The sequence below is a fragment of the Syngnathus typhle genome, linkage group LG14 (assembly GCF_033458585.1).
Source record: "Syngnathus typhle isolate RoL2023-S1 ecotype Sweden linkage group LG14, RoL_Styp_1.0, whole genome shotgun sequence".
Taxonomy (NCBI): domain Eukaryota; kingdom Metazoa; phylum Chordata; class Actinopteri; order Syngnathiformes; family Syngnathidae; genus Syngnathus; species Syngnathus typhle.
This window is the reverse complement of record NC_083751.1, coordinates 7,916,182-7,944,140: the sequence shown is the minus strand read 5'-3', so window position 1 is coordinate 7,944,140 and position 27,959 is coordinate 7,916,182. Positions and strand designations below refer to the sequence as shown.

The 27,959-nt window shown below is 37.8% G+C and overlaps 3 protein-coding genes across 6 annotated transcripts; 1 reads left to right on the top strand and 2 right to left on the bottom strand.

Moving 5' to 3' along the window:
* Positions 1-9,741: 9,741 nt before the first annotated feature.
* On the bottom strand, positions 9,742-12,746 carry hykk.2 (hydroxylysine kinase, tandem duplicate 2). Of its 2 annotated transcripts, none has more exons than XM_061298316.1 (5): positions 12,645-12,746; positions 11,868-12,175; positions 11,408-11,550; positions 10,383-10,563; positions 9,742-10,265 (listed from the first exon to the last, which is right to left on the bottom strand). In XM_061298316.1, exons 2-5 carry the CDS (start codon positions 12,169-12,171, stop codon positions 9,823-9,825), a joined length of 1,071 nt encoding a protein of 356 aa, XP_061154300.1. In that variant the 5' UTR covers positions 12,172-12,175; positions 12,645-12,746; the 3' UTR covers positions 9,742-9,822. The 2 variants fall into 2 exon arrangements, with proteins under 2 accessions (XP_061154300.1, XP_061154301.1); XM_061298317.1 differs by having other exon boundaries at positions 12,030-12,175.
* Positions 12,747-13,501: 755 nt separating this feature from the next.
* dynlt2b (dynein light chain Tctex-type 2B) lies at positions 13,502-27,634 on the bottom strand. Of its 3 annotated transcripts, none has more exons than XM_061298301.1 (6): positions 27,484-27,634; positions 25,716-25,849; positions 25,491-25,560; positions 25,361-25,424; positions 25,211-25,268; positions 13,502-15,199 (listed from the first exon to the last, which is right to left on the bottom strand). In XM_061298301.1, exons 1-5 carry the CDS (start codon positions 27,528-27,530, stop codon positions 25,221-25,223), a joined length of 363 nt encoding a protein of 120 aa, XP_061154285.1. In that variant the 5' UTR covers positions 27,531-27,634; the 3' UTR covers positions 13,502-15,199; positions 25,211-25,220. The 3 variants fall into 3 exon arrangements, with proteins under 3 accessions (XP_061154285.1, XP_061154287.1, XP_061154284.1); XM_061298303.1 differs by having other exon boundaries at positions 13,502-15,195; XM_061298300.1 differs by lacking the exon at positions 13,502-15,199 and having other exon boundaries at positions 24,325-25,268.
* nmur1a (neuromedin U receptor 1a) lies at positions 19,011-21,071 on the top strand. The gene is made up of 2 exons (XM_061297859.1): positions 19,011-19,848; positions 20,677-21,071. The coding sequence occupies exons 1-2, from the start codon at positions 19,011-19,013 to the stop codon at positions 21,069-21,071; spliced, it is 1,233 nt and encodes a 410-aa protein (XP_061153843.1).
* Positions 27,635-27,959: the final 325 nt, after the last annotated feature.

Sequence of the window (27,959 nt, the reverse complement as noted above, 5' to 3'; positions counted from 1 at the left end):
TTGAAAATTGCAAAAGCAAAATTTTAAAGCATATTTCTTTTAATGGCCAAGCCAGTAAAGACCGAATTGAAAAAAGATTCACAAACAAGCAGAAACTGACATAGCCTGCAGTGAAGGTCTCGCAAAGCATCTCCTGAGATAAACTTCAGACTGTTTACGCCAGGCAATTCTTGAATAAAACCCTGATGAAAGCAGTGTCACGGGGGGAGTGTTAATTTTTTGAAGTTATCTGATGTAGATTGCATCCAATATGCATTATGGGGATTGTTGCAAAAATACGCCTCATAACATTTCACCAACAAAAATGACACTGAGACCTCCGAAACTGGGGAAAAACTCAACCAAGAGTGACAAAAATACACTTTTGACTAAGACTGGGGGGGTAAACACATTATTATACCATTATGCAAATTAGTGTTTTAGGGCATTTTAGCAGCTCTGTAGCTCCAGATAGGTGAAAAAACAAAAAGAATTTTTGCAAATAAATGTTCCTTCAAGTTTCAAAAATGGTATACAATTATGTCACTTGTCCAAATAATATTGAGCCACTGGTAATCAATATAAGGCCATTACAGCATACATTTGTGAAACCACATAAGAAACATCTTAATTGCTTTTTTTCAAATCCATGTTGGTTAAAAAGCAAAATCAAAGTAATCATCTATTCAACTTTCACCGTCCAACTACAAGTACTTTTGGACTTCACTGTATATTATCCGTGGGAGAGAGATTGCATTTGGAGAGCCAGCATACATTTACATACTTCACTTAGCTCCAGGCAAGCTTGTCCAATGCTTCCTGCCTTTCAGGTTCCCGATTCTGCTTGTGGGAGTCTGGAAACTGGAACTATCAGTCCTGAGACATGACAGGGTCACTCCCATTCTCTTGCCCACCCACCATTTCACTAACCAAACCATGTCAAACTATCCCACACGCACACAAGCTGTCTCATCCTACTCCAAGATCTTGAAAAAAAAAAAAGAATCTTTTGACAAATGCTTTTGATTGTAATGTCACAGGAAACTCCACCATCCCACAAGAAATGCTAACAAACCTTGACACTGATTAGTCAAGAGGAGAATGATGTTCGAAGTTGTTTCCTATTAAGTGAGCAACAATGTTGGCAGTCATAGTGGTGAAATTTATGAAGGGAAAAGAGAAGCAAGATGGATACAAGGGCTTTCAGAGGATGGCTTGAGTTTCAAGTTTTTTATCCATGGGGTATTCCTTGCCTGGTTATCACTGAAGCGATCAGTTTTAGAGGGGTTATGGCGCTCGTAACGGTTTCATCGCCTTTTCCCCTAGATGTTTAAAATACAAATAAATCTTCTCGCTTGTTACTTAGAGGTCCCTTTTCTGGTCAAGATTGACTGCGAGAGAAAGACTATGTGAACAAATTGTTTAAACCACAAAAAAGGTAGGTCCAAATTTTATTGATTAATATCAATGTCTGTAAGAACATTTGTGGAGAGGTTCCACTCTCGTTGTTCAAATGTATTAATCAGGAAAACGCTTGCAGAATTTTTTTTAAAGCCATGGAAAAGAGTGGTTGCGATTGGTTACTTGTGAACACAGGAAAATCCTCAATTCTAAGAGGGCAGTGTTAGTTGGGAAAGTTAATTATCTACAGTTCAAAGTTCAGTTCGCAAATTTTAAAATGAATTTGTTCAGTTCATACTTCATAATTGAGATTTCATGAACTAAGTTCATCATTCCAAAAATGAAAAGTTCATAGTTCTTTCATAGGCTTTTTGTTTTGTGTAAAAAATAAAAAAAAACTTTAAAGAGGGTGTGCAAACTAGCAAACTAATTCAACCACTTTTTCTCTTTTTGTTTTATTTGCATGCTGTTTACCTTGGTTATAGTTGCCTGTTATTTACATTTTCCGTTTATGTTTAATGATCTTAAACTTTAAAAGAATTTGATGAAGGGGCCCGACAACTACGCCACTGTCGCACTGCAATCAATTTAACGTCTATACAACGGTTCACGCATAATTGGAATATAAGCGAGAAAAAGCTATTTCATGCTTATTTGGATTTTAAAATGATTCAACTGGAATGCCAACGAGGGGCGTTTTAAGTGAATGACAAGCAAGCAAGTTTGACCCATTAATCACTCTCACACATGCACACAAACACTATATGTATGCGGTTTATAATCCCAAAAAGTTAATAACAAGCTCATGCTACTTTGTCACCCTCCAAGTGCTGGCGGCAAGAGGATTGATAGAATTAAACAATTAGCTTTCAACAATTAGCTGAATGAATTGCTGCGCGCTGAGAAGGAACATGAAATTGAATCTATTCCACCCCAGACGTGGCTCAAAAACCAGCAAATGTAGATTTTCGGTATTTTAATCCAAAACGACAAATCACTTAGCATATAGCGGCCCACACGGGCAACACAGTAAAAGTTATTTTTGAAGAAATAAAAATATAAACTCAGAACATGGAGGTACCAAAGATGGTGTTGTACTTCTCTTAAATGACTCAACTTCACATATATATTTACAAATGATTCGCAGTGGTTGACTTTGAGATGTTTTGTGTGACCACATCCTCGGTTATGTGTGGCTGATGAATACCTGAGAGATGCAGAGAGGTTTGGAAAGAACCAGATCATTAATGCACTAGAATCCTCTTGGTTTTTTGTGCACAATTGAGGGTATTTTTTTCAAAAAGTGTGTCTAACGAATCGTGTTGGAAGAATCCTCTTAAAATATTTTCCTTACGCTGCTGCTTGGTTGGAAGTCATTGGTACAAGTTATCAAGTAACAACTACTACATTTTCCTAATTTTAACACGGTAGAGGTCAACAAAACTGTTGTACTAAGGTCACATCTTTGGCCACGCTCTTCTAGGGCGTGACTGCGGTCGTGGTAACATTTCTACAGTTTAATTATTTTCACCATAATTGAAAGCACATGGTAAAGGAGCTGCAAGATCAATCGTGTGGCCCAGGGTCATGCCCATAGTGCGTTTAAGTGAGTCTAGTTAGTGTAGAATAACAATAACACACTCTTGACCAATCAAAGTGGAACATTGGTATCATTGGATGTGATTCTTTGTTTTGTTTTGGTCACAAGAAGCGTAAAGTATAAAGCAAAAAAAAAATTGACCTTAAAACTGGAGCAAAAACCTGCATTCTTTGTATTTACTTGTCGAGGGCAAGCACTGTCTGGAAAATAAATAAAAAATAAAAAATCTCCTTTTCGCAATGAATCAATGCTTTAACTGTCAGGCTCCTTTAAACTTCAATAGAGTATAAAATACAGTAAAGATCTTTGATTCTGGTCCCAGCTCAAGTAAAACAAATGACCGCCAGGAAAGTGCTAATAGCAGAACACATTGAACGAATCGGTGAGGACTGAGGAGACACTAACGAACAACGGCAATAAAAGAAGGTAGACTGTTGGCACCTGCAAAGAGGTGAAAAAACTTTGGACCAAAAGGAACCACAAAGAGAAACCAGAAACATTTCTCACATTTTTAATTTCTTTTCCTAAAAACATCTTGGCCTCCTATATGGCATTACGTCATTCAGTTTGTTGTTTATCCAGCCAAACACTCCTGGGCCAAATCTACTTAGAAATCTCAGCAAAGCTCTTCTTGTAGTATCTTAAATAGATTTGCATAATTTCGTTCGAGTCAGAAATCCAAATCCACATTCCTTGAACCAACCAGATGTGGTCATACAAACAGAGCCATAAAACACACACACGTCGCCAGACACGCACAACAAAAACATGGGCTCATTACACATGTAAAAGACAAACCAAGCTGAGATTGAAATTTTCCCAGAGGGAAGATTTAGCACACTTACGTAAATGTACAAACATCTTTAAACATACTCGTAATTTGAGTTTTGGGCCGTTTCTGATCCCACAGGCCGACCGACGCCTGTGTGTCTTTTTCTCAACTTAGATCCCCAGCGTCTGATTCATGAGCTCAGCATGTTGTAGCCCAAAAAAAAACCTTGACTTCCTTCCCCACAATTTTCTCTTCTTCTGCCCAGCTATGTGAAAAATATTTTGTAGTGCCACTCATGTTTCAACAGGAGGGGTGAATTGTTTTACCCCCATGTGGAACCTAACATTTTCGAAGACGTATGCATGTGTATGTTTGCTGCACAATTAAAAGACAAAGCAAATAGCAATTTCCTGAAATATGGAACATTACTGCCACCTAGTGGAGATGATGGGAGCACATTACAGTTTTATTGGTTGCTCTTGAGGAATGTCAGCGAGGTGTTGCGCTTCTGTTTGTTACAGTTTATAATTACAGGAGAAAGTTACTCACCTCTAGAATCGTTTCTTTCCAAAAATCTTGTCAAAACTGGTTGTGTGTACGGTAAACTAATCGAAAGTCAAAATTATTTTCTACCATGACACTGGTTGACCTTCCATTATCCCAAAAAAAAATCCGCATTGGGAAAGGTCGCAAATGACAACGTCATAACATGTTCGTTTTTTATTCCAACTTGGAATTTGACAGACAAAGTTAAGCATTCACACAGAGATCCCCTACATCTTTTTTTACCTACAAAGTCATCAAATTCCCAATTTTCCAGCTAAACTGTGGTTTTGTGAAATATCCTATAAGGTTGTCCATGACAGCTTTCAAGACTTCTGACTTCACATGCAGTTATATGGAGAATTACATAACCACAGAGCTTTAATAGTTTTTCTTCCACTCTTGTCTTAACCATGACGAAAATGTTCATGACTGAGCTTCCTTCACATGTTTTAAGTTTTTCAAAACCTTAAAATACCCAAACAATGGTAAAGCTTTGGACAGAAAGAAGAGACAAGGTTGCTTGACCTGGATACAGTTTACGGGAGAGCTTTGTGAGCATGCAATATTTTGTGGCGTTGGCTTAAAAAAAAAAATGAATGAGGCCAATAATGTTTCTCATCGGGATTTGGGCCTATGGGGTTAGCTCTTGTAGAACGTGGGAGCGTCACGCCAACACCCTCAATCCCTTCTAACGATTCACAAAGGACACATCAGCATCGCCCACCCACTCACCTCATCTTTTCTTCATTTGTGATAGGCTCTTTTCCTCTTCGGTGACATTGGCTTGCAGTCTACGTCTCATACGTGTGCACAATTACACATATATAAACACTTTAGCACTCTTATCAGAAACACATGTCCTCTAGTTCCTTAGATCTCAAAGAATGATGCAAATATTGACTGCTATGGAGGAAGAGTAAGAAGAGTAAGAAACAACAATGGCCAGAATTACAAGCATCTTAATTTTGTGTTGTTGTTGTTGTTTTTGTTAAATCCTGCTAATAGTGAGCAAATAAACGCCAACCCCAAGTCACCCCAATGTCTCCCTTCTGAGAGAAAGATGATTGGGCAGAATTACTGCAAATGACATACTGGCGTCTGTTTTATCTAAAGACAGTGGGTCTGAAAGACACGAGATTACTTGGCAAAAAGCGCTTTGTTGACTTAACTTCTGCTGCCACCCCGCACAATGTTATATGACTTCTTGTTTTGGGAAAACAACTTCATCAGAGTTCTTTTTAATTTCTTGACTTTCTTTTCAAAGAATACAATTTGCTAAAACAGAGATTACAAACTCTTCCACTGGGATTTAATCCTCCTTTGTCCTTCCCAGAGAGCAACATTTGGGATTTTTCTATAGTGGAGATTTGTAGAGTAAAACAAAGTATAACAAATAATAAAACGTGTCGAATAAAATACCAATGCGTTCAATCTATATGTTTTTTTTTTTTTTTGCATAAGGCATTGGCTGAGCAAATACAATTTAGATGTATGTTTATCACGCTAAATGTATCTAAGAGCCTTTCTTGCTGCTCAATAATTGTTCTATCTCTTGGCATCATCGTAAATGTCCTTTCTTGCTGTACATATATTTAATACTACATGTCTATTGTTTTACAACTATGTTGCAATGGACAATATGGGATTCAGTTTAGTTGGTAAAATAATTATATACCATTAGCCTAATTGTATAGTTGCTTAAGTCATATTTAATCATTTTGGGAAACCAAGAAAAACTAACACTTTTCCCCCAGCAAGTACATTGATAGTTTTTATTTGATTTGGTAACAGAAAGTAGAAAATTAGTTTGGCAATTATGTTATTAGGTTCATGATAGGATACATTTTATTACAAATAAATAATATGCAATGATGAAACCCTTTTATTATCAGGCATGTAGATCAACTGCCAATGAAATAACTAGGGGCATGTTATTATAAATACGCTTGGTTCTTTTCCTCAATTGAGATTAAGTGTTGGTGGTTTTTATTATGTGCACAAGACCCTGACACCCGTGACACAGGCCAGATGCAGACCACTGTGTTTAATAATACAAAAAAATTGCAAACGCGGTAAGGGGAAAATAAAATGTGCTTTTCGAGGTGAAAGCTAGCAGCTGTTACAACAGTGCTCATAATATAAACGTTGCCAAGCTAAATTAATTTATCCAAGTAAAAACAAAAGTCCTCCATCCTCTTGTTACATGTAGTGTGTTATTAACATGAAGCACATTGTCAAACACTTAAAAGTTCTGTGCCATAACCTTGAGGAATGTATTCACTCATCAAATATAGTGGCAATCAACTGGATCTTATTTGTCTTATAAAAGGCCAACAGAATGACTGCAAGTAAGTTGACCTCTTTGGAATCAACCAGACGTTTTCATTCTCTGTCTTGTGTCTTCACTGATATCGCGCTTTGGATCATTGTTTGGACAAACTAGTGATGCTTAGAAAATACTGCAGCCAAGCTTTTACATAATACATTTGTCTGCACGTAATGCTGTTTATCATCTTCCAAAATTTAGGAAAGGACCTTGACTAGGCTCTTTGTAATGAATAAAATACATTGTAAATGTTAATACATGTAATTTTAACCATATTTAAATGGAAATTATTCTGGAAAATTGACTGCTTTGGGTCTCTGGAATGCCCATACATCCATCAAGAGAGAAATAACACAACCAAGTAAATCTTTTACCACATGCTAATTTCCAAAAGTGTGTCGAATTGCTTCCCCCACAAGGTTTTTCTGCCCCTGACAAGATCCATTATTTTCAAACTAGACTACATAGAAAGATGACTGTGTGAAAGGCAAAAGGTAAGCAGAATTGCAGTGCTATTATGTACTGATGGGTAAATGAAGCTTCAAATTTGCTTCATAATCACCTTGTTGTATTTCTTTACTTCTCTTGATGACACACATTGGACTAAAAGTAACTTGCCATTTCTTAACCCCCTTTAGTTAAACCAATCTTCAAAAGGTATAAAGTTAACTACAAATAAGTTACGTATCAACTACTTATGTGTGTGGGATGTGTGAGTGGGCATGTAACAGTTTGCGCTTTTGTGACCTAAGAAATTTGGTCCCTTTATTTACTATTGCCAAAGAAATCGCAACGAAATATACACTATTTTATTTTCAAACAGTGGACTGTTGACTACAAATAAAAGTAACGAGGAAATCGATGCATGGACTGTATCCATGACTTTGGCTGCCGGGTATGAGGGGGCGTGAGAGAACATACTGTCAAGTGTCAGATATGAATTGTTTCTATGAGTTTATATACTACATTTTTTTGTGGGTGTGGGTGGACTGAGATCATAACTGTCCTGTCAAAAAATAAAGTGGGGACTGTGTGTAACTCAGAAGATGTAAATTCAGGAGAAGTGCATAAAAACTACAGTCTACTCTACAAGATGCAATTAGCTGTCTTTTTTTCCAATTCCTGTAAACAGCAGACATATTTTCAGTGGACTGTGAAAAATATAGAATACAAAAAATCTTTCTTGCATATAGCATTCACTTTTAACCTGGGGAAAAAATGACCCAACTCGCTTTCACATTTCTTTGTCAATAAAATGTTTTATTGCCCAGTTCATATGGCTACCTCTGACGAATCAATTATCATACCTCTCTATACTATGCACGTCCCTTCTGTAATAGATTAATGCATCTGTTGTATTTTCCACCTGCTAAGGGTCCAACAGCAAAAGCTCAGACACCCACTGGAAAAGCAACACTTGACTTTGTGTGACTTGTACTCAATTTATCATATATACGTATATAGATAGTATTATTCTAGTTGTTTCTCTTCTTTTGGGGTGTTTGTCGGTTTAAAGGACTAAATTCCTTGACTTGCCCAGTGCCTGAGGTGTGTTTTTATGGATTACACAATTTAGGGGGGAGTTCTAGCTCCAGAAAAAATAGGAAAGGTACGCGACATCAGAAATCAATTTGGTAATGGCTGAGCATTAAGTTTTTGTTTGCATGCAGGAAAGTCTTTGTTGTTGGTGTTGTGTTATTGATTTCAGCTTCACTATGTTGCCTTTTGTTTGAGAAGTAAACAACCTATTGATGCCTAAAAGCGTTTTCTTTTTTTTTTTTTGCGAATTACAGTCCTCTGCCGTATTTGAAACAGATGCAGTATGAAGAGCACTCGCTATTTCCAAATGCCAAGAGGATTAATGGTACTTTTGAGTGGGGTTTGGTATATTAAACTGGGTCCTCAGAGTTCCCATTTGTATTCCAGCCATCATTTATGGAGTGTGACTTATAAAGGTGAGACAAGGCAGGTGAGAAGAGGCAGATAAGGCAATGAAGAGAAGTGCCTTCTGCAGCATCAAGAGTCAGATAAACACCCTTGCAGAGCAACTCATTGTGGTTGGATTCTAGGGAATGATACAGTGCAGTAAAAATAGCTCAAATTGTACTTTTACTTTATATCTGCAGACATAAGACTGCAGGCCACGTTGGAATTGTAAAATAATATTTCTGTACTTACACAAGTCAAATCAGGCATTTGAACAAAGTCAACCGTAGACACTATTAGCTTTGATGGAACAATGTCGCCATCTAGTGTTCAACCTAGATCATGGCTGCATTTCAAATTTCTAACTCATGTCAGTCTTTGCTGTGCCTTCCAGACTCAGATCGATGATCATTATCAAGCTTTAATGCGCATAGTTTGTGTTGAAATATACCAGTTTAAAGACAACACACAAGAAGTGAAAACATGGAATGCACAGCGCTAGAATCTGCAGACTGATGCTATGAAAACGAGGGCATCAAAGGCACGCAATAATATCACATTTAAATAGTTTATTTTTGTGTCATATCAAGCTTACCGCTTTACTGCGTCCGTCGTTTCCATAGATTGAAGGATCTGAACCCTCAATGAAACGAAGTGTTTCGGCAACTTTTTCTTCATACTGAAAAGAGATTTCCGAGACTTTTGTTTGTCCTTGAAGTGCTTCGCACAGACAAGCAGGACTTTGCCCACAGATGTAATAAACTTTTAGGTTCTGATGCTGCGGGTGATGTTGTGATGAGTTGTGTGGATTAATGCATCTAGCAACAGAACATTCTGATCTCTCCACTTGCACGTTTTTGCACTAAAGTTGACAGATTTACAAAACCGTTAGGTCACGCCCTGTACCTTGATTGGCAGTGCCGCCCTAAATACTAGGTAAGTGTCTTACGTAGTAAAAAATGGATAAAATTGAAGAGAGTAAAAAAATATCCCCACAAAACACTATATTATCTCTGCAGCACCTGGAGGGACTAGATTAAACAATTCTAGTTTCTACAATTATAATTCCACAGACTCCAAGTGCACAAATAATGCATAAAAACCTAAAAAAATTAAATTAAATTAAAAAAAAGGATTTTGCATGATGTCTCTGAAATGGTGCCCAAGCATCAGGAAGAAGGTCAAAGTTGATGAGATGACCTAACAAATAATTGAAAATCTTTATTTTATACAGATATTGTTTTGATTGTACTTGAGAATATCTTGTCTGGCCTAGTTTCTGTCTTTGAACTGAGCAGCACTTTGGAACCACACTTTCTCCACTTGCTCCTTTCCCATCTCAAAGAACTTGTGTAAAATTGGAATGCCTTTCTTGGATGAAATCATCAGATACTCTTCATTTTCAGGATGCAGAGTCACCGAATAACGAGCAATCACTAATGACTGGCAGAGGCGTGACAGGACCAACCAAAAGAGGCAGTCTCTCTCTGCTGCGTTTAGGGGGAAAACGCTTTCCCAGCCCGCTAGGATGGGTCCACCCACTTCAATGGGGTTGGGGTGTTCCAGCATCATGTACATGATGGTGATAGCGAGCTCAAAGACATAATAACCAAAGCTCATATCCCCAAAATCAATTATACCAGAAATCTTATGGCCATTGCTATCATCAGCTTGCACCAGCACATTGAGATCATTGAAGTCTCCATGAATGAGGCCTGAAAAAAAAGAAAAACAAACAAGCACACAAACAGGAATTTATTTATCTATTCAAGGCTATATGCAATCTTTGCTAATAGTTCACAAACAACCATATGAGTCAGAGTAACACTTACATGTGCGAAAACTGGAAGATTGAGGGGCCACAACCGTTTTGTACTGATGGAGGACAGATTTCACAACCTCCAAGAGAGGGTCTCCATCGAGTACGTTTATGTATTTCAGCAGAAGGGGAATATTGGACAAACTCCATATGAACCCATCCCTCTGCAGCGCACTAAGTTGAGGATGTTCCATCTAGAAGGGTGAGACAATTGAAATAGGATGATTGACACTCTTAACAGTTGTAAATAAAGCACACGATTTTCTTTACTGTTAATTTATGCTTGAATGGCAAAACCATCTGAAGTACTTTGAGTATATTTAAACTTTAAAGGCCCTATTGTCATGCAAGTCTAGCGCGAGACCCAGTCTTAACTATGCGCATGGGTGGCATTTTCTTTCATTTGGTATTTTCCTAGACTGGTGCAGGTAGAAGTGTGTTAGAGTGGTGCTCACTCTAACTTATTTTTGCAAGAACCACACGGGAGACAGTATGCCCTTTTTAAGCATTTGCAAATGGAGAACCATTCGTCGCTGTGCGTACAGCGATGATCGAATGAGGTCTGACTCAGGCCTCTTGCAAGAGCATATTTATTGAGAACAAGCAGGGTGGGGGTGACATTGGACATGTTTGGTGGTCACCTCAGCAACTGGTTAATCAGTGCGGAGGGTCCCAGCGAATTGTTTTACAAGGTCGTGGAAACAGAAACTAGTGGAGCATTTTCGATGACTAACTAAGCAAGAATGTTTCTACACCATTTGGAAAGTTTCAACAATTGAATGGTTAAACTTTTCAGAGTCAAGGAAAGGTAAAAGGTTGAAACAAAGTTAATAATTCTAGTCTACATTCCAACATAATCATACAATCAAAATAATATGTAATCCCTAATGAAGTGGACGTTCCTTTTAAATGTACTTTGCTTGCACCAATCTCCTGCATCAACATGCGCTGAATTTCTACAGGGTGACTTTCAGCAAAGTGTCATATTTGCACCTCTTGAAACAAACCAAAAATGTTTGACTTAAGAATTGTGTTCACCTTATTGAGGACATTGTCCATATTGGCTGCTGTCCGGCCTACTTCATATAATAGCTGTGGTGAGGAAGGGATGTTGGCAATAGGGATTCCTGGCAAATAAGTCAACAGGCGCACCAGGTACTTCTGTAAACCGTAGCCACAATCTGTCAAATAAAAGAATCCAACAATTAGTTGTATATTTTTGTCTACTGTTTTTGGTCAAATTGCATGGGAAAATAACAGCATAAATTTGTAATTTGCACCAAGTCAGTTCCTGTTATCCTATTTGATGTTCCTTTTGACATGCATCTGTCCAAAGAAACTGGAGAAGCAGCTGGTACTGTAAAAATAAAAACATCTGAAAGTATGTAGGTGTGGTGTGATGCAACGCTTGAATAATCAGCAAGGCAGGTAAACCATTAACTAGATTGTAAAAAGCGCAGTTTACAAAACAGACAAATTTCTATATAGTGGACCCTACCGATAGCTTCAAGAAACATGACCTGTCCCATGGTTGTTTTCTGGGCTGTTTGGGTAGGAAGTCCTTTTTTGTGTAGAAAGTTCATTGCATAAGTTTGAAGTTCTATCAAGGTGGGGTCCTTTGTGTGCACTAAATTCATAATCTTCAGCACATACTCGCCACCTTCGACAGTCTCAATACAGAAGTTTTGGTCATCATAGCTGGGTAGGGTGCGCAGTTGAGAGAGTGTCAACTTGTAATGTTTCTTCACAATGTCTGCTGCCTGAGATTGGCTGAGGTTCGGCTTGCTATGGTCTACTGACATGTTCCTGTAAACAACATAATGCAAACTTCAGTTATGTAGTGCAATGTTAAAATGTTATATACAGAACTGCTATTAAATCTACATTATTTTAATTACAGCACGTGAAGCAAATTAAATGAATGTACTTATTTATATATTTAAGTGCAATGTAATATTAATATTAATATCTGTTTTAATATTACATTTTGGACACCAGTAATTCCAAGCATCTCATTGTGTAGTCGCAAGCAGTTTTAATAATAGCTGATTTGTTCAGAGAATTTCATAAAATAAAATAAAAGGTTGCGAAATAGTTTTAAAAGTGTGTTCATGCAAATAAACCGTGGTCTGCATGGTGCAATTTCTACTTTTGTTTTAGGGGAAGAAAATCTCTGCGAGAAGAGATCCCTTGCGCTAACAGAACCCCCGCCACAATGATAACGGGAAACGTCACAAGAAAAACGTGACAGTAGTGTTTAATAACACAAACTTACCTTATATGTCTCGCGACGTGCAGTTTACAGTACTATATTTATTTCTGATCTATCAGCACAGTTGACCACTCTGTCCTTGTCCGTGTTAAAAAAAAAAAAAAAAAGATGCATATCCAGGATGAATTTTCAAAGTAAAATGATTCCGTGGCGGTTAATATAGTGCATATGATCTATTTACAGATGATATATTTCACGCACTGTCGATTACAAATCTGTCAGTGGAAAATGTTTTCTGCTTGTATGGCTTCAAATTAAAAGCTATAAAACATTATTATTATTATAAACGGATCCTTACATTTCAAGCAGTTGTAACAACAAATTATGTTGCTAGAAAGTATCTCATTAGATCAGATTTTTTCCCCCATGTTTTCAATTGCAATGCTGACCACAACATATGTTTATATACTGCCATAATCGCAGATATGTAGTAGAATAAAATCATAAAAGATTGCCCACAGGGTGGCGCCATCGATTTAATAATAGCCATTTTCCGACTAGACGAATTAATAATATTCATATTTATTGTAGTTTCACAAAACAATCAGTCTCATTGCTGTGCTCCATAAAGGTTACCAACACAGACAAAAAGGTGCATAGGTTTCGTGAAATATTCTGTAAAATTATGTCTTATTTATTTGCCACTTTGAATGGAACCCTGACAACAAATACAAAAATCACCATGGCTGATATATCTCAGAGTGCATACGCTGTATGAGTTCAGCAAAGGTGAGACAACTGGATGTCTCATCACTCATGTGATAACCAAGGCAACGTGTAAATGACGTCATACCATAATAATACATTTTATTAATAATAATAATAATAATAATAATAATAATACATTTTATTATTATAAAAATGTATTATACCATCTACACGCAATAATGTTACATTTTCCATACATATCTGTGTAAAGGATGATGAGTGATGGTGAACCGGAGAGACGTGTTCTTTCTCATTACAATGTGAAGAAATAAAACAAATTGGTATCCTTTTTTTTTTCATGTTAATGTTATGACATTTTGTTAGCCCACTTGTTGCCCTCATCTTTTAACTAAAGCAGTTTGCATCTAACGTGGCAGCTGTGAAACAGATGTTATTGAAAACGATCTTGGCTTGGCTTGCATGAATATTTACCAAGTCAGAGGATCATGTTGCATGGCTGCCAGGGATATGAGTTGGAACTTCTGCTTCATAAATTAACAAACATTTCATAAAAAACTCTATGTTGTCCTTACCATTGCTCACATTTTTAAATGTGGCTTTCTAACCACAAAAATCCATGGAACTTGTTGGACGCTAGAATTTTGGCTGATTAATTATAATAGTGATTATTTGTGAGCATGTGTTATATGTGTAGAGTGCTGTCTTGGTCATGCAGGATCCAAATGAAAACAGCTAGTTTAGGCTGTAGATAACGAGCCTAGTGTCAAAAGCAATTGAATGTCACCCACACTAACTAGTGAAAAGGTATTTATAGGGTTAATTAATATGGAGTAAAAATATTTTGTCTGGAGAATACGTTCAAATATACTTGCAAGTATGTATCATTTAAATATGTTAAGCCAAATGGTAAAAACAGGCTAAAAAAAAATAATAAAGATAAATAACGTAAATAATAATGAATTTAGCCTAAAATTACATTCAGAAGTTTGTGGCTTCCTTTGTTTGAGTTTATTGGCAGTACCTCTGCACCATCTATGCAATTTCTCGACTAAGAATGACCCCAAAGTAACCTGGCTGTGTAAATAGATAATAAAACCTGTTCTGAACAATTTCACATGAGCTTTCAATGCATAAATAACCATTCAAACCAGGATTTCAGGGAGAATTGGCTATTTCAGCTCAGGAGGGATTAATTAGATTGGAAGAATAGAAGGTGGCTGTATCAAATGAAAAAGAAAAGACTTTCATATCAGTTTGATCCACACTATAGCCACCACAGTAATGCAAGGTGAACATAATTGTGCGCGTAGAACTGAACAATGACAATTGTGTAGTGTGCTAATTATGATACACTGACAATTATGCAAATGTGAAGAGCATCCTTAAGCACTTAAATGTGTCAAGTAGAACGGATCAACAACAGTTATGCAAATATTGCAGCGTGCCGAAGCAGCAATACTGATCTTGCTGATACAGTAGAGATGTGCAAAACTAGCAAAATGTCAGAGAAATGTTTTTTAGGAGGGGGCTGATAAAAAGTTTCAAAACTACTGTTAATAAGCAGTCAAACTCATAATTCAGAACAGAAAAATGGATATACTAAATGTCTTGCTGGCACAAATATTTTGAACAGCATAATTGCTTCGATCTTTTTTTTTCAGTCATCAGGCTGTCTGGACTGAAAAAGAAAAAAAATGTCCTTTCAGTCATTAGGCTGTCTGGGGTGGCTCGGTGTCCCACTGGTTAGTACATCCGATTCACAGTTAGGAGGATGCGGGTTCGATTCCACCTCCGGTTCTCCTTGTGTGGAGTTTCCATGTTCTCCCCGTGCCCGCGTGGGTTTTCTCCGGGCACTCCGGTTTCCTCCCACGTGGTATAGAAGAGGCTGTCTGGAGGCAAATTAGGGAATGATGGAATCACAAAACAGAACAATAAGGATTATGTCAAGTGTGTCCATACACATTAATTATATCAATTACGCTGTGTCCCAAATATTAGCGCCACATGTTGAATTAGACGGCTTAATGATGGTTTATTTTAATGCACCTCACTCTGGTAACAAATAAAAGTCTACTGGCATTCCAGTAGGCCTCATGATTTCAAAACATGGTCTGGAAATAGTTTGAAACTTTTGAGAATATTTCACTTTGACGGCTCAATACTTTACCCTCTAAAAACAAAGAGAGAGCATCACTAGGGCACAAAGCATCTGCTGATTATCGATCAAACTCAATTGTCAGAACGCTCCAATCTTCGCAGACAATATTCTCAGTGTGTTGTTTCCAGCCGCCCATCATAATCTGATCAATGGTGATTTCCAGCAATTCTCAGCGGCCATATTTGACACGTAATAAATTATTTTTCCCCTGGAGTTGTGGGAGGATGCGTGTACAGGAAACGCAGAGATTTGCATATGAATGCAACAGTACAAAGAAGGTCCAAGATGATTTAGGACAGGTTGGCTTGATGGAATCCTGACGACAAATACAAAATTACATACAAGCTCTAATTGCCATATGACTGCAGGAATGTGGAATTGACTCCTACCACTAATATTAGAGATAATTGTAATCCCACAATAGTTGATGCTGAGTTGCAAAGACAGGAGCATATGGTTGTCATGCGGGTGTCTCAACCACACATAAACACACACACACAAACACACACACATATACACACACACGTTCAGCTCCCACAATTAGCATTATAGTAATTATGTAATTACCTGGACACAATTATGAATTTGAATGCTGGGGTGGTGTGCGTGTATAATATGTGGAGCGGTGGAGGGTGACGACAATGGGTGGCATGAGGCGACGGCGAGGGAGGCTTGAGGAGGGAGCTACAGATCAGAAGCGAGAGACGAGAGAGCAACTCATTGTTCACACTCCCTTTCAATCCACAAAGCACACTCGGGACAAGGTAAGACACATCTTTGAACTTTTCTCTGCTTCGTTAACCTGTAATAAATAATGGATTTGTTTTAGCTTGAAGTCACCTGTTGATTCGGTAGGGCAAGTTAAAAAAAAATGCATTATCTGGAATGTGCAATATTATGCTGCAGTGATCAAGGCAATGTATGAAGAGGAAGTCAAGAAATTAATGCTCTCTGGTCACTCACAGTAATCCAGTTCACTGCTTTGCTCTTTGGTTTTAAAAAGAAATGTAATGTGGCATTTCAGTGCACATGCACACCAGTTATGTGCACTCCTGCCAATATTTGTATCTTATTTTTTGGTACTTATAGTCAAACGACCCCAGCCTCAGCATAAGGAAATATAAACCATCAATTCTAAATGTAAAGCCATTCCTTACACTAATCCTATCAATTTACATTTTAGATTTGTCAGGGAGTTCCGGGAAGCAAAACGTAAATGTTGGAACCAAAACATGATACTTGTAAAATCATTATCTGTGTTAAACGCCTGTTTCCAATACTACATATGTTTATAAATATAGTAAAAACAATGTACATTATAAACTAGTCTGCCTTACCCTTTAGGCCATTGATCCCCAACCTTATTAGCACCACGGACAGTATTTTTGTCAGACAATGTTTTTCACGGACCAGTGTTTTACAAATCAATCAAAATCAAATGTCAAAAGCATCAATAAATCATATATATATGTCATATATGTCATATATGTCATATATGTCATTTATTTATTTATTTATTTATTTATTTATTTATTTATTTATTTATTTATTTATTTATTTATTTATTTATTTATTTATTTATTTATTTATTTATTTATTTATTTATTTATATGTATATATGTATATATGTATATATGTACGTATGTTTTCAGACCAAGGGTTCGGGTTAGGGCTCCATGCCGAGTTCTCTGCTAAGTGGTTCAAGGCAATTTCAGCAATATAGCTATTAAATGTACCTTTTGTTATCCCGTACTGACAAATGACAAATAGATTGCTAAGTAGCATCATGATTTCTTTTGTAAGCAAGTAAATCACAGAAGTGGGGCGCCAAATAAAATCACACTGACAATGCCACTTTGGGTCTGTGTGGCGTGAACAAAAATCAATCAAGTGTGAACATGATGCCAGAGAAGTCATGCGTCTAAGCATAGAATCTTAATGAGTCATAGCTAAAAGTGGCATCCATATAACACTACTGTATATTAATTTTTCAGATTGATGAATTAATATGTTACAAATAGTACAGTACAGATTTACTTTAGGACTCAGGCAGAGGCATTATGGAATTAATGACATGGTGAAAGTAAAACAACAAAACACAAAAATACCCAACAGGGGGCAAAAAAACTGAACAGGCAGTGAATCCTTTGGAGTAAAAATGACATGTCTTTTTGGACTGAAAATGATATATGATTGGATAGATGGCCACTTTTCCAAAGTCATGCAGGGGCACAGCTCTTGCAGCAAATGCATTCACTAGCCATATGAAATCTTGAAATTGAACCCTGGCTCACTCAGATCAAATCTACAGCAGTGCATTCACTGATGTCACTTTTCCCACACCAACTTGGCAAACCTACTAAAAATGGGTTCTTCTTTCAAACACCCATTTAAATTAAGACTACGTTAATCAACACCTTGTGAAGGGTGTGCTGTGACCATCATGTGCATAGTTAACGTCACAAAATCATTTGAAATAATCTTCAGTTTAAAATGATAGCCAAAGTAAAATGATACCGTCAAGATAAAGTAAAAGCTGCTAGTTTGAGTCAAAATAAATGCATAAAAAAACACAAGTAGAGTCACTGCTGACCTTGTGACTGCTGTTATTTAGTAATAACCCAATGCATGCTACAGAACAATAATATAATTAAAAAGCACTTTGCCAATATTTCTAATATTGCTTGGAACAGTGTGCCCAAAGAGCCTAAGATACAATTAAATTGTCATTCACAGACCACTTTAACTTTAAATCTGAAATTATATGTTCAGGAAAACAAACTGAATCTCCCAAATGAAACAGGCGGCATGATTAGACTGGAAATGAACATTTCCAGTCACATCATAAATCCAAGCTCGGAGAAAAACAGCCCAATTAGTGAGGATTTACAAATGGGAATTAAGAAAGTGAAGAGACTTTATTGTTGTTTTGGAGGCATTTGCTAATGCCTAAAAAAATATATCTCTTAAAATACTAATGTACAGAGCTCAGCAAAAATGACTGCACCTCAGTATATTTATTTGAAAAACCATTGGCATACTTGTCATTACATACATACGTTAATCCAATAAAAAGTTAGCCGAATAGAGACAATGGGAAAATCTATGAAAATATTTTCAAGATTTTAGCACTATATTCAATGTAGAGCGAAGTGGTTGTCTTGTTGCCATCAAAAAAAAAAGTTGTGTATTGGGTAAAACCCCAATGAACATATACAGGTCACATGATTTGAAGATCTTTTTACAATGGCAATTTAATCTTATTCATCAGTCTGCTCTACATTGTCACACTTGAGATACCATGTTCATTAAAAGTAGCAGAATATACAACAGGGGGTTTTGGAGAAAAAGAATAGATGAAGATTAGCATGTCATCACCAGGCTTGTATCTTTCTAGAAAATGATTAAAGAAAATAAAATGAGGTTGTTAAAGCAAAATGTTGCGTCCGTCTTCTGTCAGCAATAATCGACTGTATTTGTGCGTAGATTAATTTATGGAAGTTTATGTCATTTTTCACAGATAGTCTCACCACTTGAAGAAGATGACTCCTGACACAAATGGCAGTAACATGCAAGTGGAGAACACGAATGTGACATTGGTCGAGTTTCTGGAGGAACATCTGGGACCCCGTCGCTCACCCATGTTGCTTCCTATCTTCATCAATTACCTGATCATATTTTTGGTCGGCGTGTTTGGCAATGTGCTGACTTGCACAGTCATTGCACGCAACAAAGTCATGTGGACGCCAACCAACTATTACTTGTTCAGCCTGGCCGTGTCGGACTTGTTGGTGCTACTGCTGGGCATGCCGCTGGAGCTGTACGACCTGTGGCAGAACTACCCTTTTCTGTTTGGGAAGGGAGGCTGCTACTTTAAAATCTTCCTGTTCGAGACCGTCTGCTTGGCATCCATTCTCAATGTGACGGCGCTGAGCGTGGAACGCTACATTGCCGTGGTGCACCCACTACGTGCAAAATATGTCGTGACGCGCACCCATGCCAGGCGGGTCATCCTTACGGTGTGGGGTGTGTCCGTGGTCTGTGCTCTTCCCAACACAAGTTTGCACGGGATTTCCTACCTGACCAGTAACTCAACCAGCTCCGACGGGCGACGCAATGTGGAGATCCCTGACTCGGCCATGTGTACGCTAGTGAAGCCTCAGTGGATCTATAAACTTATCATCCAAGTCACCACCTTGCTATTTTTCTTCCTGCCCATGCTCACCATTAGTGTTTTATACACACTTATCGGGCTGCAGCTCAAACAGGAGAGGATACACCAAGTGATCGAAGCAAAATCAGGTGCCGGTCAGGAAAGCTTATGTAGCGTCCGCACTCAACAACAAAAGGCCAGACGACGGCAGGTCACCAAAATGCTGTGTACGTTACACCTGACTGGTTATATTTTCTAGTAAATGACTTGAATAGGCTGTTTTTTTTTTTTTATTGTATGATTAAGATGTGATTAACTAATGTAACTTGCTCATGCAAAAAGAGGAGCAAAACATGAATACTCATGTAAATCGATGTTGAATGGGATTAATTGGATGTCTCTAAGATTGCATCTGCTAAATTTGGTTTGCAAAATTGCTGCCCTGTTAATTTAGCGCCTGTCTACTGGCCAAATACCGGGTGGTGAACCGGACAAGGAAACTTGTATGTTTTGAAAAGGAAGACAAAAAAAATATTGAGTCACATTGTTGACACAGCAACGCCATTATGGCGACATTTAAAAAAATGCTGATAGATTGTTTTCATGTTCCCCACAAGGGGACGTGTAGAAATGTATAAAAAAAAAAATCGTAAAATACCTAAGTCAATTATCCGACTTAGCACCTTTGTGGAGGTCAAAAGCCTATTTCGCAGGGGACCATTTCCCACGCAACCCACCCTCTAGCTCCGGCACTGCGTGTATTGGCATTATAGTATCTGTGATTAATCAATGTTGAATTGTGTGTATTCTGTTGACAAATGTTGAATCTCCTCAGACCATGTGTACGTCCAAAAGATAGTCATCTTTTGAAAAAACATCACATTGCATCTTTTATCAAAGGTGCACTATTACTATTAATTAAAATTATGTTTTCGAAAAAGAATGATTCGATCATTTACAACCACAGAATTTAGGTCATTCTGTGCACCTCATCAATTGTCTCACCTTCCATATAGAAATTTCTAATATTTTCATCTTTACATGCTTGTTTGCAGTTGTTTTAGTGGTGGTTTTCGGGATCTGCTGGGCCCCATTCCACACTGATCGCCTCGTATGGAGTTTCATCACCGAGTGGACCGACAGCCGCATGCAAGCCTTCGAATATGTGCACATCCTCTCTGGAGTGTTCTTCTACCTCAGCTCGGCAGTCAACCCAATCCTCTACAACCTAATGTCCACACGTTTCCGAGAAATGTTCAAGGAAGTCATGTGCCATGGGGCGCACAACTCCATTCCCAGAAATTATTCTTTAAGTGTCACTCGGGTGACACTCCGCAGTACCCTGAATGAAGCCCCACTTAGCAGTGGAGCTAACATTGGGGAAGTGGAGGTGGAGGATGGAGAGCAGGCGGTGAAAGAAGAGATAAATTACACATGTAAAGGTTTGTGATTTTCTGTTTTCTGTCCAAGACTATCCATCCATTAACCATACCATTGTATAAAATTACTACAGCAGGCGAGGAAAGGCGAATTATAAGGACAGAATTGAAAGGAAGAATACATTTTATTCACTGTTGTTGTGCAGGTCTTATTCTTGTAGTTTTATATGGTCTATGTTAAAGAGTATTTGTATTTGTCTTTAATTTATCTGTCTGAAATCCACAAAAAGTACAGTGTTACACGGTATTTGTGAAATGTAAATAGTGGATATCCGCATAAAATGAACACCCCATTATATTGATATAACTTGTGATACAGTGATAATGGCCTATAGTATTAGTTTGGTGATAGTGAATCTCAAGAATGATAATGACACACTTGTGCCATTATCACAGTTTGGCACCGGCAGATTCATTGTATTTATTTTTTGTTTATATCTTTACTGCAAACTATTTCACAAGGTTTTGCGCTCTTCGATACTGCTTACAGTAGCTTTAATGTGAACTCATTGAAACCGGAGCGAAATATATTGTTTTTGTGCTGTTGTGGATGTAACCGTGAATATCTTACAAATATCAACTGTTCAAAAATGACAATATTGTGTCTTGCTAAAAACCAGCAAAAATAAAGAGGTGCTTTTCTGCCATGAAGGAAAATATGCTCACTGGACTCTCTCCCCCGTTGTTTACTTGTATGTTACTCGTGTACTGTGTCTCGTCACCGTGGGATGGAGGAAACGTAATTTCGATTTCTTTGTGTGTTTTGGCATGAAGGAATTGACAATAAAGCTGACTCTGACTCTGACTCTGACCTAAGTTTGGCAATTGTTTTGATGATTATTAAGATGCTTTTGGGGAGTAATCCTCCCTCTCTGGCCCCATCTTGTGGCTTTATTTTAGTTTTTAATGATTATTTCTTAACTTTGCATGGCATGACTAAAATGAATTTATCAGAGACAGGAGAGACAAAAGGCATGACTCATACTCATTAAACTATAATTGTTTCTTGTCCAGTACTTTAACTTGGTTTAGCAGTAAAATTTAAAAAGAATTGGAAAAGTCTCTATGCTTCATGTCAAAGGATATAAAGGTGTTTTTTTGAGGCATGGATAGCCGCATACGGCTCCAGTGTTGTGACAGTTCTCATCGGGTCATTGAGTAATTTGATCGCCTTTCATGTTTTGATTCATTGTACATTCCAAAAATAAATCATCAAACTGGTAAGATTTCATTTTTTACCATCAACATGGTACATTGGTTTGAACAAACAAAATCAGATCATGAAAAGTTGAATTTAAAACAAACCAAGACATAATATAAAAGTTTCAGTAATAATAGCAAAGTCATGTCACAAGTTCTTACATCAATAGAGGGCAGTCTCATATTTTTTTCCCATGGCTGGAATATTCTAATTTTATGTTAATTTCAACATTTCACATTTAAATTTTAGTCATGCCGTTGTGTGAAAGCGAACTCAATTGCAGCTTCAATTTCAGATACAAATGAATGGAACCCAATCTGAGTAGGGGACTGGTCATAAATGATGCATATAAACACACTGCTTACTGATAATGACAGTGAGAAGGGCTGATAATGGAAATTTAATACGTTAGCAGATGAAAGTTGGGTGATGAGGGTTGAAAGTCATAGAGCAGATGTGGACGTTAAGAATGATGCCTGGGGGGGGGGGGGCTTCTCAGAGATAAGGCTGATATGGGAGGACGTACGTATACGTAAGGGGTATTTCAAAAGCGATGTTTACGAGTTAGTGATGCTATTAAATGGATGTGGATGAAATATATATTAATGATTAATCATGAGGAATAATGTGGGTGGAATATACATTAATGATGATTAGTTGATGAAATATTATTAAATAATAAAGTGATTAGCGCAAGGCACTAAAATAGTTGATGAAATATCATTAACCTTATTATTTAATGATATTTCATCAACTAATTAATAAGGCTATTAGCTCAAGACACTAAAATAGTAGAATATTTCTAACTGTTTCACAAAATGCTAAATATACTCAAATAGATTTTATTAGCTGAATGGCAGAATTAATAAAGACTGAATATTTCACTATGTTTACAATGTCCTTAAAATGTAATTTTTGATTTGTACTACTAAAACAAGTTTTCCATGAAATTATATTTAAGTGAGATCCAATTACATGTTCAAGTCTGGGTGTACCCCGCCTCTCGCCTCAAAGTCAGCTGGGATAACTTTTCACAACTTATCGCCTCCCAAAGCGCTTTCAAGTGTTCTGAATGAAAGTGATGAGTTATATGCTGACAGATCTTCCAAACCCTTCAACCAATTGACGAAAATATTTTAGCAATTCGGAAATTATCGAGGCGGCTTGACATATGAAATGAGAACCACTCTCGGAAACAACTGCTGGTAATCAAAGCATTGCCCTGATATAAGGAGCGGAAAATCTGTTCCCATCAATGCACAAGCACAACAGAGCCCGTTCAAGGAGAGGCTTCAGTCGGAGCCTTCTGGAAGAACTCGTGAATCTCTGAGATTAAAAGCATTAATCATCACTTGCTTAACCAAGACTGATGCCCATCCATTTTTTTCCACCTATCTGAGATTGAGGATTTCAATTGCAACCTTATGACATTCTGGCGAACTCCATTGTCAAGAGGGTTTGGGCTATGCTGGAAAGGAATTTTGACCCAAAAAAAATTAATTTAGGACCCAATTTGGACATTTTATGTTGTATTCACTTTTGGTTGCCACGTGTTCTGATATTTTGAGGGCACAGTAAACGTTTACTAATATAGAAGTGGTACACTTGCTTGTTGTCCCATCGAAATCTGTCAACAGGTCACAATTTTGTAAATTTCTATTGCATCTTTCTGCATTGTACTGTTTAAAATGTTTTATTCATATGACGCAACAGTGTTGGCAGCACGATGAAAAGGCATTCCCACTTGCAAGCAAGTGCTAGAGATTACAAATGTGAACACATTTGGCTATGACTCCTTGATATAAATAAATGTTAAAATAATACATGAGGTATATTTGTACCTGATGTACTCCAAACAATTGTTTATGAAATCAGATTTATGTATAAGTCATTTCAGTAATTAATATACCTGAGTACTCAATTGTTTACTTCTGACTTGTTAGTCATCAGCGGTGTAGCAGTTCACTGGCTAACTTGCAGGCGTCATCATTTTATCATAATTCCCAATTATCACTGCTGCTCTCATGTTTCCGTTTCACTGTAAATCAGATATAAACAGCAAGTTTATTTCTTAGACAAAACTATTATTTATTTAGTAGGGCTGTTCCATAATTCGGTATCACTTTGTTATCTTACATGTGAGGGTGTTGAAAATAGGAAACCTAACTTGTATTTCATAAAACTTAGCTCTTGAGTTTTTGTGGCAAACATTTTAACCAACAAAACAAAGAAGTGAAACTTTTTATAAATGTTCAATATAAGAGTCCTTGGTTACATTGCATAGCTACTTTTTATGTCAAGTCAATTGCTCACGCATTGCCTCGAAAGATGCAAACTAACACGGGCAGTTTATGGATTGCATTCACAAAGTTATCAATCAGTGAGTTTTATGGCACAATAACACTAGAGCATCCCTCTAGCTGAATGCGTACAAACACATGGGAAAATACATATACTAATAAAATGGATTTATTTACTTGGATGATACATGCTGAAACTGAGATGAGGTCCGTAAACAAGAGGCCAGTGGTCTACAAGACAATGTCAGCTTCCAAACAAAAGTCGGGACCATTTTAGAAGACCTCTTCAACCAGGGACGCTCGGAAAATAAATTGCTATTTCTCACTTGAAATGACTTGTGACTTGATTTTGATGCAAGACAGTATCAACAACCTCACAAGTGCTGAAATACACACTCAACAGACACTTGAATCCAACAGCGCAATGGAATGAAATCCAATTAAGAGCTGACGCAGAGGTAAGACTTCTCACTTTGGATTGATATTGTTTGAGATGATTCCATGCACCAACATGGTTCTTTTATGCAGGGGTCACCCACCTTTCAGAAACTAAGCACTACTTTTGGGTATTGGTTGAAAACTTTCTTTACAGAGTCATTTCTGTTGTATTTTGCACCTCAGCGGCTGCCATTCTCCTTCAAACACTTACACTGGGCTTCTTAGTAGAAATAGCTTCCGAACACGACCACCGCACAGAATAAGCTTTCCTGCGAAGACAAAAATAGTCAGAAATACACACGCACCGATACAAAGCCACCCCATCCAAAAAAAGCAGACTATAACGAATAAAAATTCTTACATTCATAAAAATATCTTCTGCGTAGTTGTCCGTATCAGCGTCCCATAAACATCTTGACGACATCCTGTCAAATCCGACAAGTTTTATAGAACGCTTTCAAAATAATAATTTAAATCAGTACGTCACTCACTTGACTCCTTGCCCACGCTGTTCTCCGATGGTCACCTGCACAACAAGTTTGTACCTGTCAAATCCTAAATCTGTGTTGGAAGACAGAAAAAAAACACACACAATGATTAGTAATAATGCAGACATTTAATTATACTGATTTTGATTATTGTAATGATTGATCAAGGATTCTTTCCACAACTGCAAGCGTGTGTGTGTGTTTGTGTAGCAGACGTGCATCACTCACTCTTCACTTTATCCTTCACACAGTCAGCCACCGAGCGGGTAAGCTCTGCGACCTCATCTGGGTCAAATTGTACTTCAAACAGGCGTGCCTTCACCGTTTCACGAATGCACTCCTTCACAACTGCAGACTTGAATCTAGATTGTTACAGAAAGGCCACAAAAGAATACAAACAATGGACTCAGTCTAACGCAGGGGTGGGCAAACTACGGCCCGCGGGCCACATCCGGCCCACGGGACCGTTTAATCCGGCCCGCCAACCCTGAACAAATTGTATTATTAAACTTTTTTTTTTTGGTCATTTTGCCTGCAATGACTGCGTTTTCCCAGTAGATGGCGAAGCGCTCGCCTGCGCATTTACTACCGGAAGCCGTGTCAGAAAGCTCGGTGCACACTCACAAGTGCGTGTACGTACTCAGTAGTACGGACTTGGCGCACTCTCGCTCTATTCGTATCAGTCCCGAATTTAGAGCGTGGGCTTTGACGACAGCGTTCTTATAATTCGCGCACTGAGCTTTCAGATGCAGTTTTGCGCTAAAGCCACCCACAAACCTTCCCCTGGAATCCTTCCATTAAAATGAGTGGCCCGAAAAAAAGAAGTGAGTGCCGAGTGTTTAAAAAAGAGTGGCCAATTTGGCTCGACGTACGCGACGTGACGTTCAGCCACATCAACATCAACCCGTCACAGATCAAGGTAAACGGACCAACACCTCGGATCTCGCCTAAGAATTGCCACAACAAATTTTACTCCAGACTATGACGCACTAGCAAAAAAGGGACACCAACAACACTGTTCCCACTGAAAATGAAGGGGAGGCTCTCAAGTTTATTGTAAAAAAATGCATTTTGAATATGATTTGTACACATAGCAGGGATTGAAACTAGCGACCATTCTCATTTTCAAACAATGCAGGATGCTCAAGGACATTGATGCACCACCTATTTGCGACTAATCTTAACCTGTAAAGTTCTTAAGGCTTACTTTAAGCAAGTGTTTCCCGTTTCCTCACCTCTGTTACCAGGTGTTTGCGAGTTAAAACTCTGCTCTGATTTTCAGATACCCCTCACCGTGTTGCTGTTTTGATTACTTTATTTGGATGTATGCTTTCACCGATTTTTCAAGATGATATATTTGGTCAGTATGTTTGCCGTTTGATGTGATCCCATAAGATAAACATCTTTCATTAATCTGACCTGCAGGCACTGAAGTGATGGAGATTGTTATTCATAATAACAGTGTCGTGTTTTATGAGAATCACTGATAGCAGTTTTTTAGTGAATTATTATTTTTTTTAATGCTGTTAATAAATGCATTTGTTTTCAAAAAACTTGTTTGGAATATCCATGCTTTACTACCTACTAAAGGCCAAGATCTTCTATGCAATGACCTTTACAGGTCGCTTATATGACTTCACACAACGCCTATACCATCTGCTCCTGGTCCGGCCCTCCGGTCCAAATTTAGAACCCAGTTTGGCCCGCGAGTCAAAAAGTTTGCCCACCCCTGGTCTAACGCAACAAACAATCAATTTCTCTCGGAGAGTATTTCAAATGAAACTACTACTTTTGTGTCAAACCCCGACTATTTTAGCCTTAAGTTTCCACTGACAGGGCTTTAAGTATTTCGCAATGATCATACCTATTAGTATATTAAAAGCATGAGGGGGGGGGGGGGATTCCGGTTTACGGTCGCTAGGTAACACGAGCGTCAGTGAAGCTATAGTTGCAAGCTCACGTCACAAGATAGTGACTTAGCTTGAAAACAACTCACTTGTGCTGATAGTTGGGCCGTATGAGGTATGAATCCGAGCCTTCCATCACATATCAGTCATATTATAAGTCAACAAGGAATTCCATGAAAGAAAATCATGCAATTCTTCACTCGTGCTTTGCAGTGTTTGAGCAGCGACCTCCGGAAGTTATTCAGTAACAACTGAGTGACAGACAGGTATTTTCAAAATAAAGGAGATTTCTCTGTTTCCGGCGGAACTCCGTTCCTACTACGACGTCTGTAAATCGACATACCCCGCAATCCATCTCTTATCTACAATAACGCATTAGTAAAATATAAATGATCATATTAAATATTTGGAAAATAAACACAAAATTTGTGTGAAACAAAAGACTACACACACAACGAATCATAAGACTTTTAATTATGGTGACAGAAGCCGATAGAATTAAGGGGCAATGTGAATCGCCACAGGTCAGAGGCTTCTTTCCAAATGCTTTAAAAATCTCTTCCCA

Bases quoted from the DNA above. Each gene is read 5' to 3' on its own strand.
- hykk.2 (XM_061298316.1), bottom strand. From the start codon at position 12,171: ATGTCAGTAGACCATAGCAAGCCGAACCTCAGCCAATCTCAGGCAGCA. The intron at 10,564-11,407 runs GTGAACACAATT...TCACCCTTCTAG, and splicing joins TGGACAATGTCCTCAATAAG to ATGGAACATCCTCAACTTAG. The intron at 10,266-10,382 runs GTAAGTGTTACT...CTTTTTTTTCAG, and splicing joins ATCTTCCAGTTTTCGCACAT to GCCTCATTCATGGAGACTTC.
- nmur1a (XM_061297859.1), top strand. From the start codon at position 19,011: ATGACTCCTGACACAAATGGCAGTAACATGCAAGTGGAGAACACGAAT. The intron at 19,849-20,676 runs GTACGTTACACC...GCTTGTTTGCAG, and splicing joins GCAGGTCACCAAAATGCTGT to TTGTTTTAGTGGTGGTTTTC.
- dynlt2b (XM_061298301.1), bottom strand. From the start codon at position 27,530: ATGGAAGGCTCGGATTCATACCTCATACGGCCCAACTATCAGCACAA. The intron at 25,425-25,490 runs GTGAGTGACGTA...CGGATTTGACAG, and splicing joins CAGCGTGGGCAAGGAGTCAA to GATGTCGTCAAGATGTTTAT. The intron at 25,269-25,360 runs GTAAGAATTTTT...TTGTCTTCGCAG, and splicing joins CAGAAGATATTTTTATGAAT to GAAAGCTTATTCTGTGCGGT.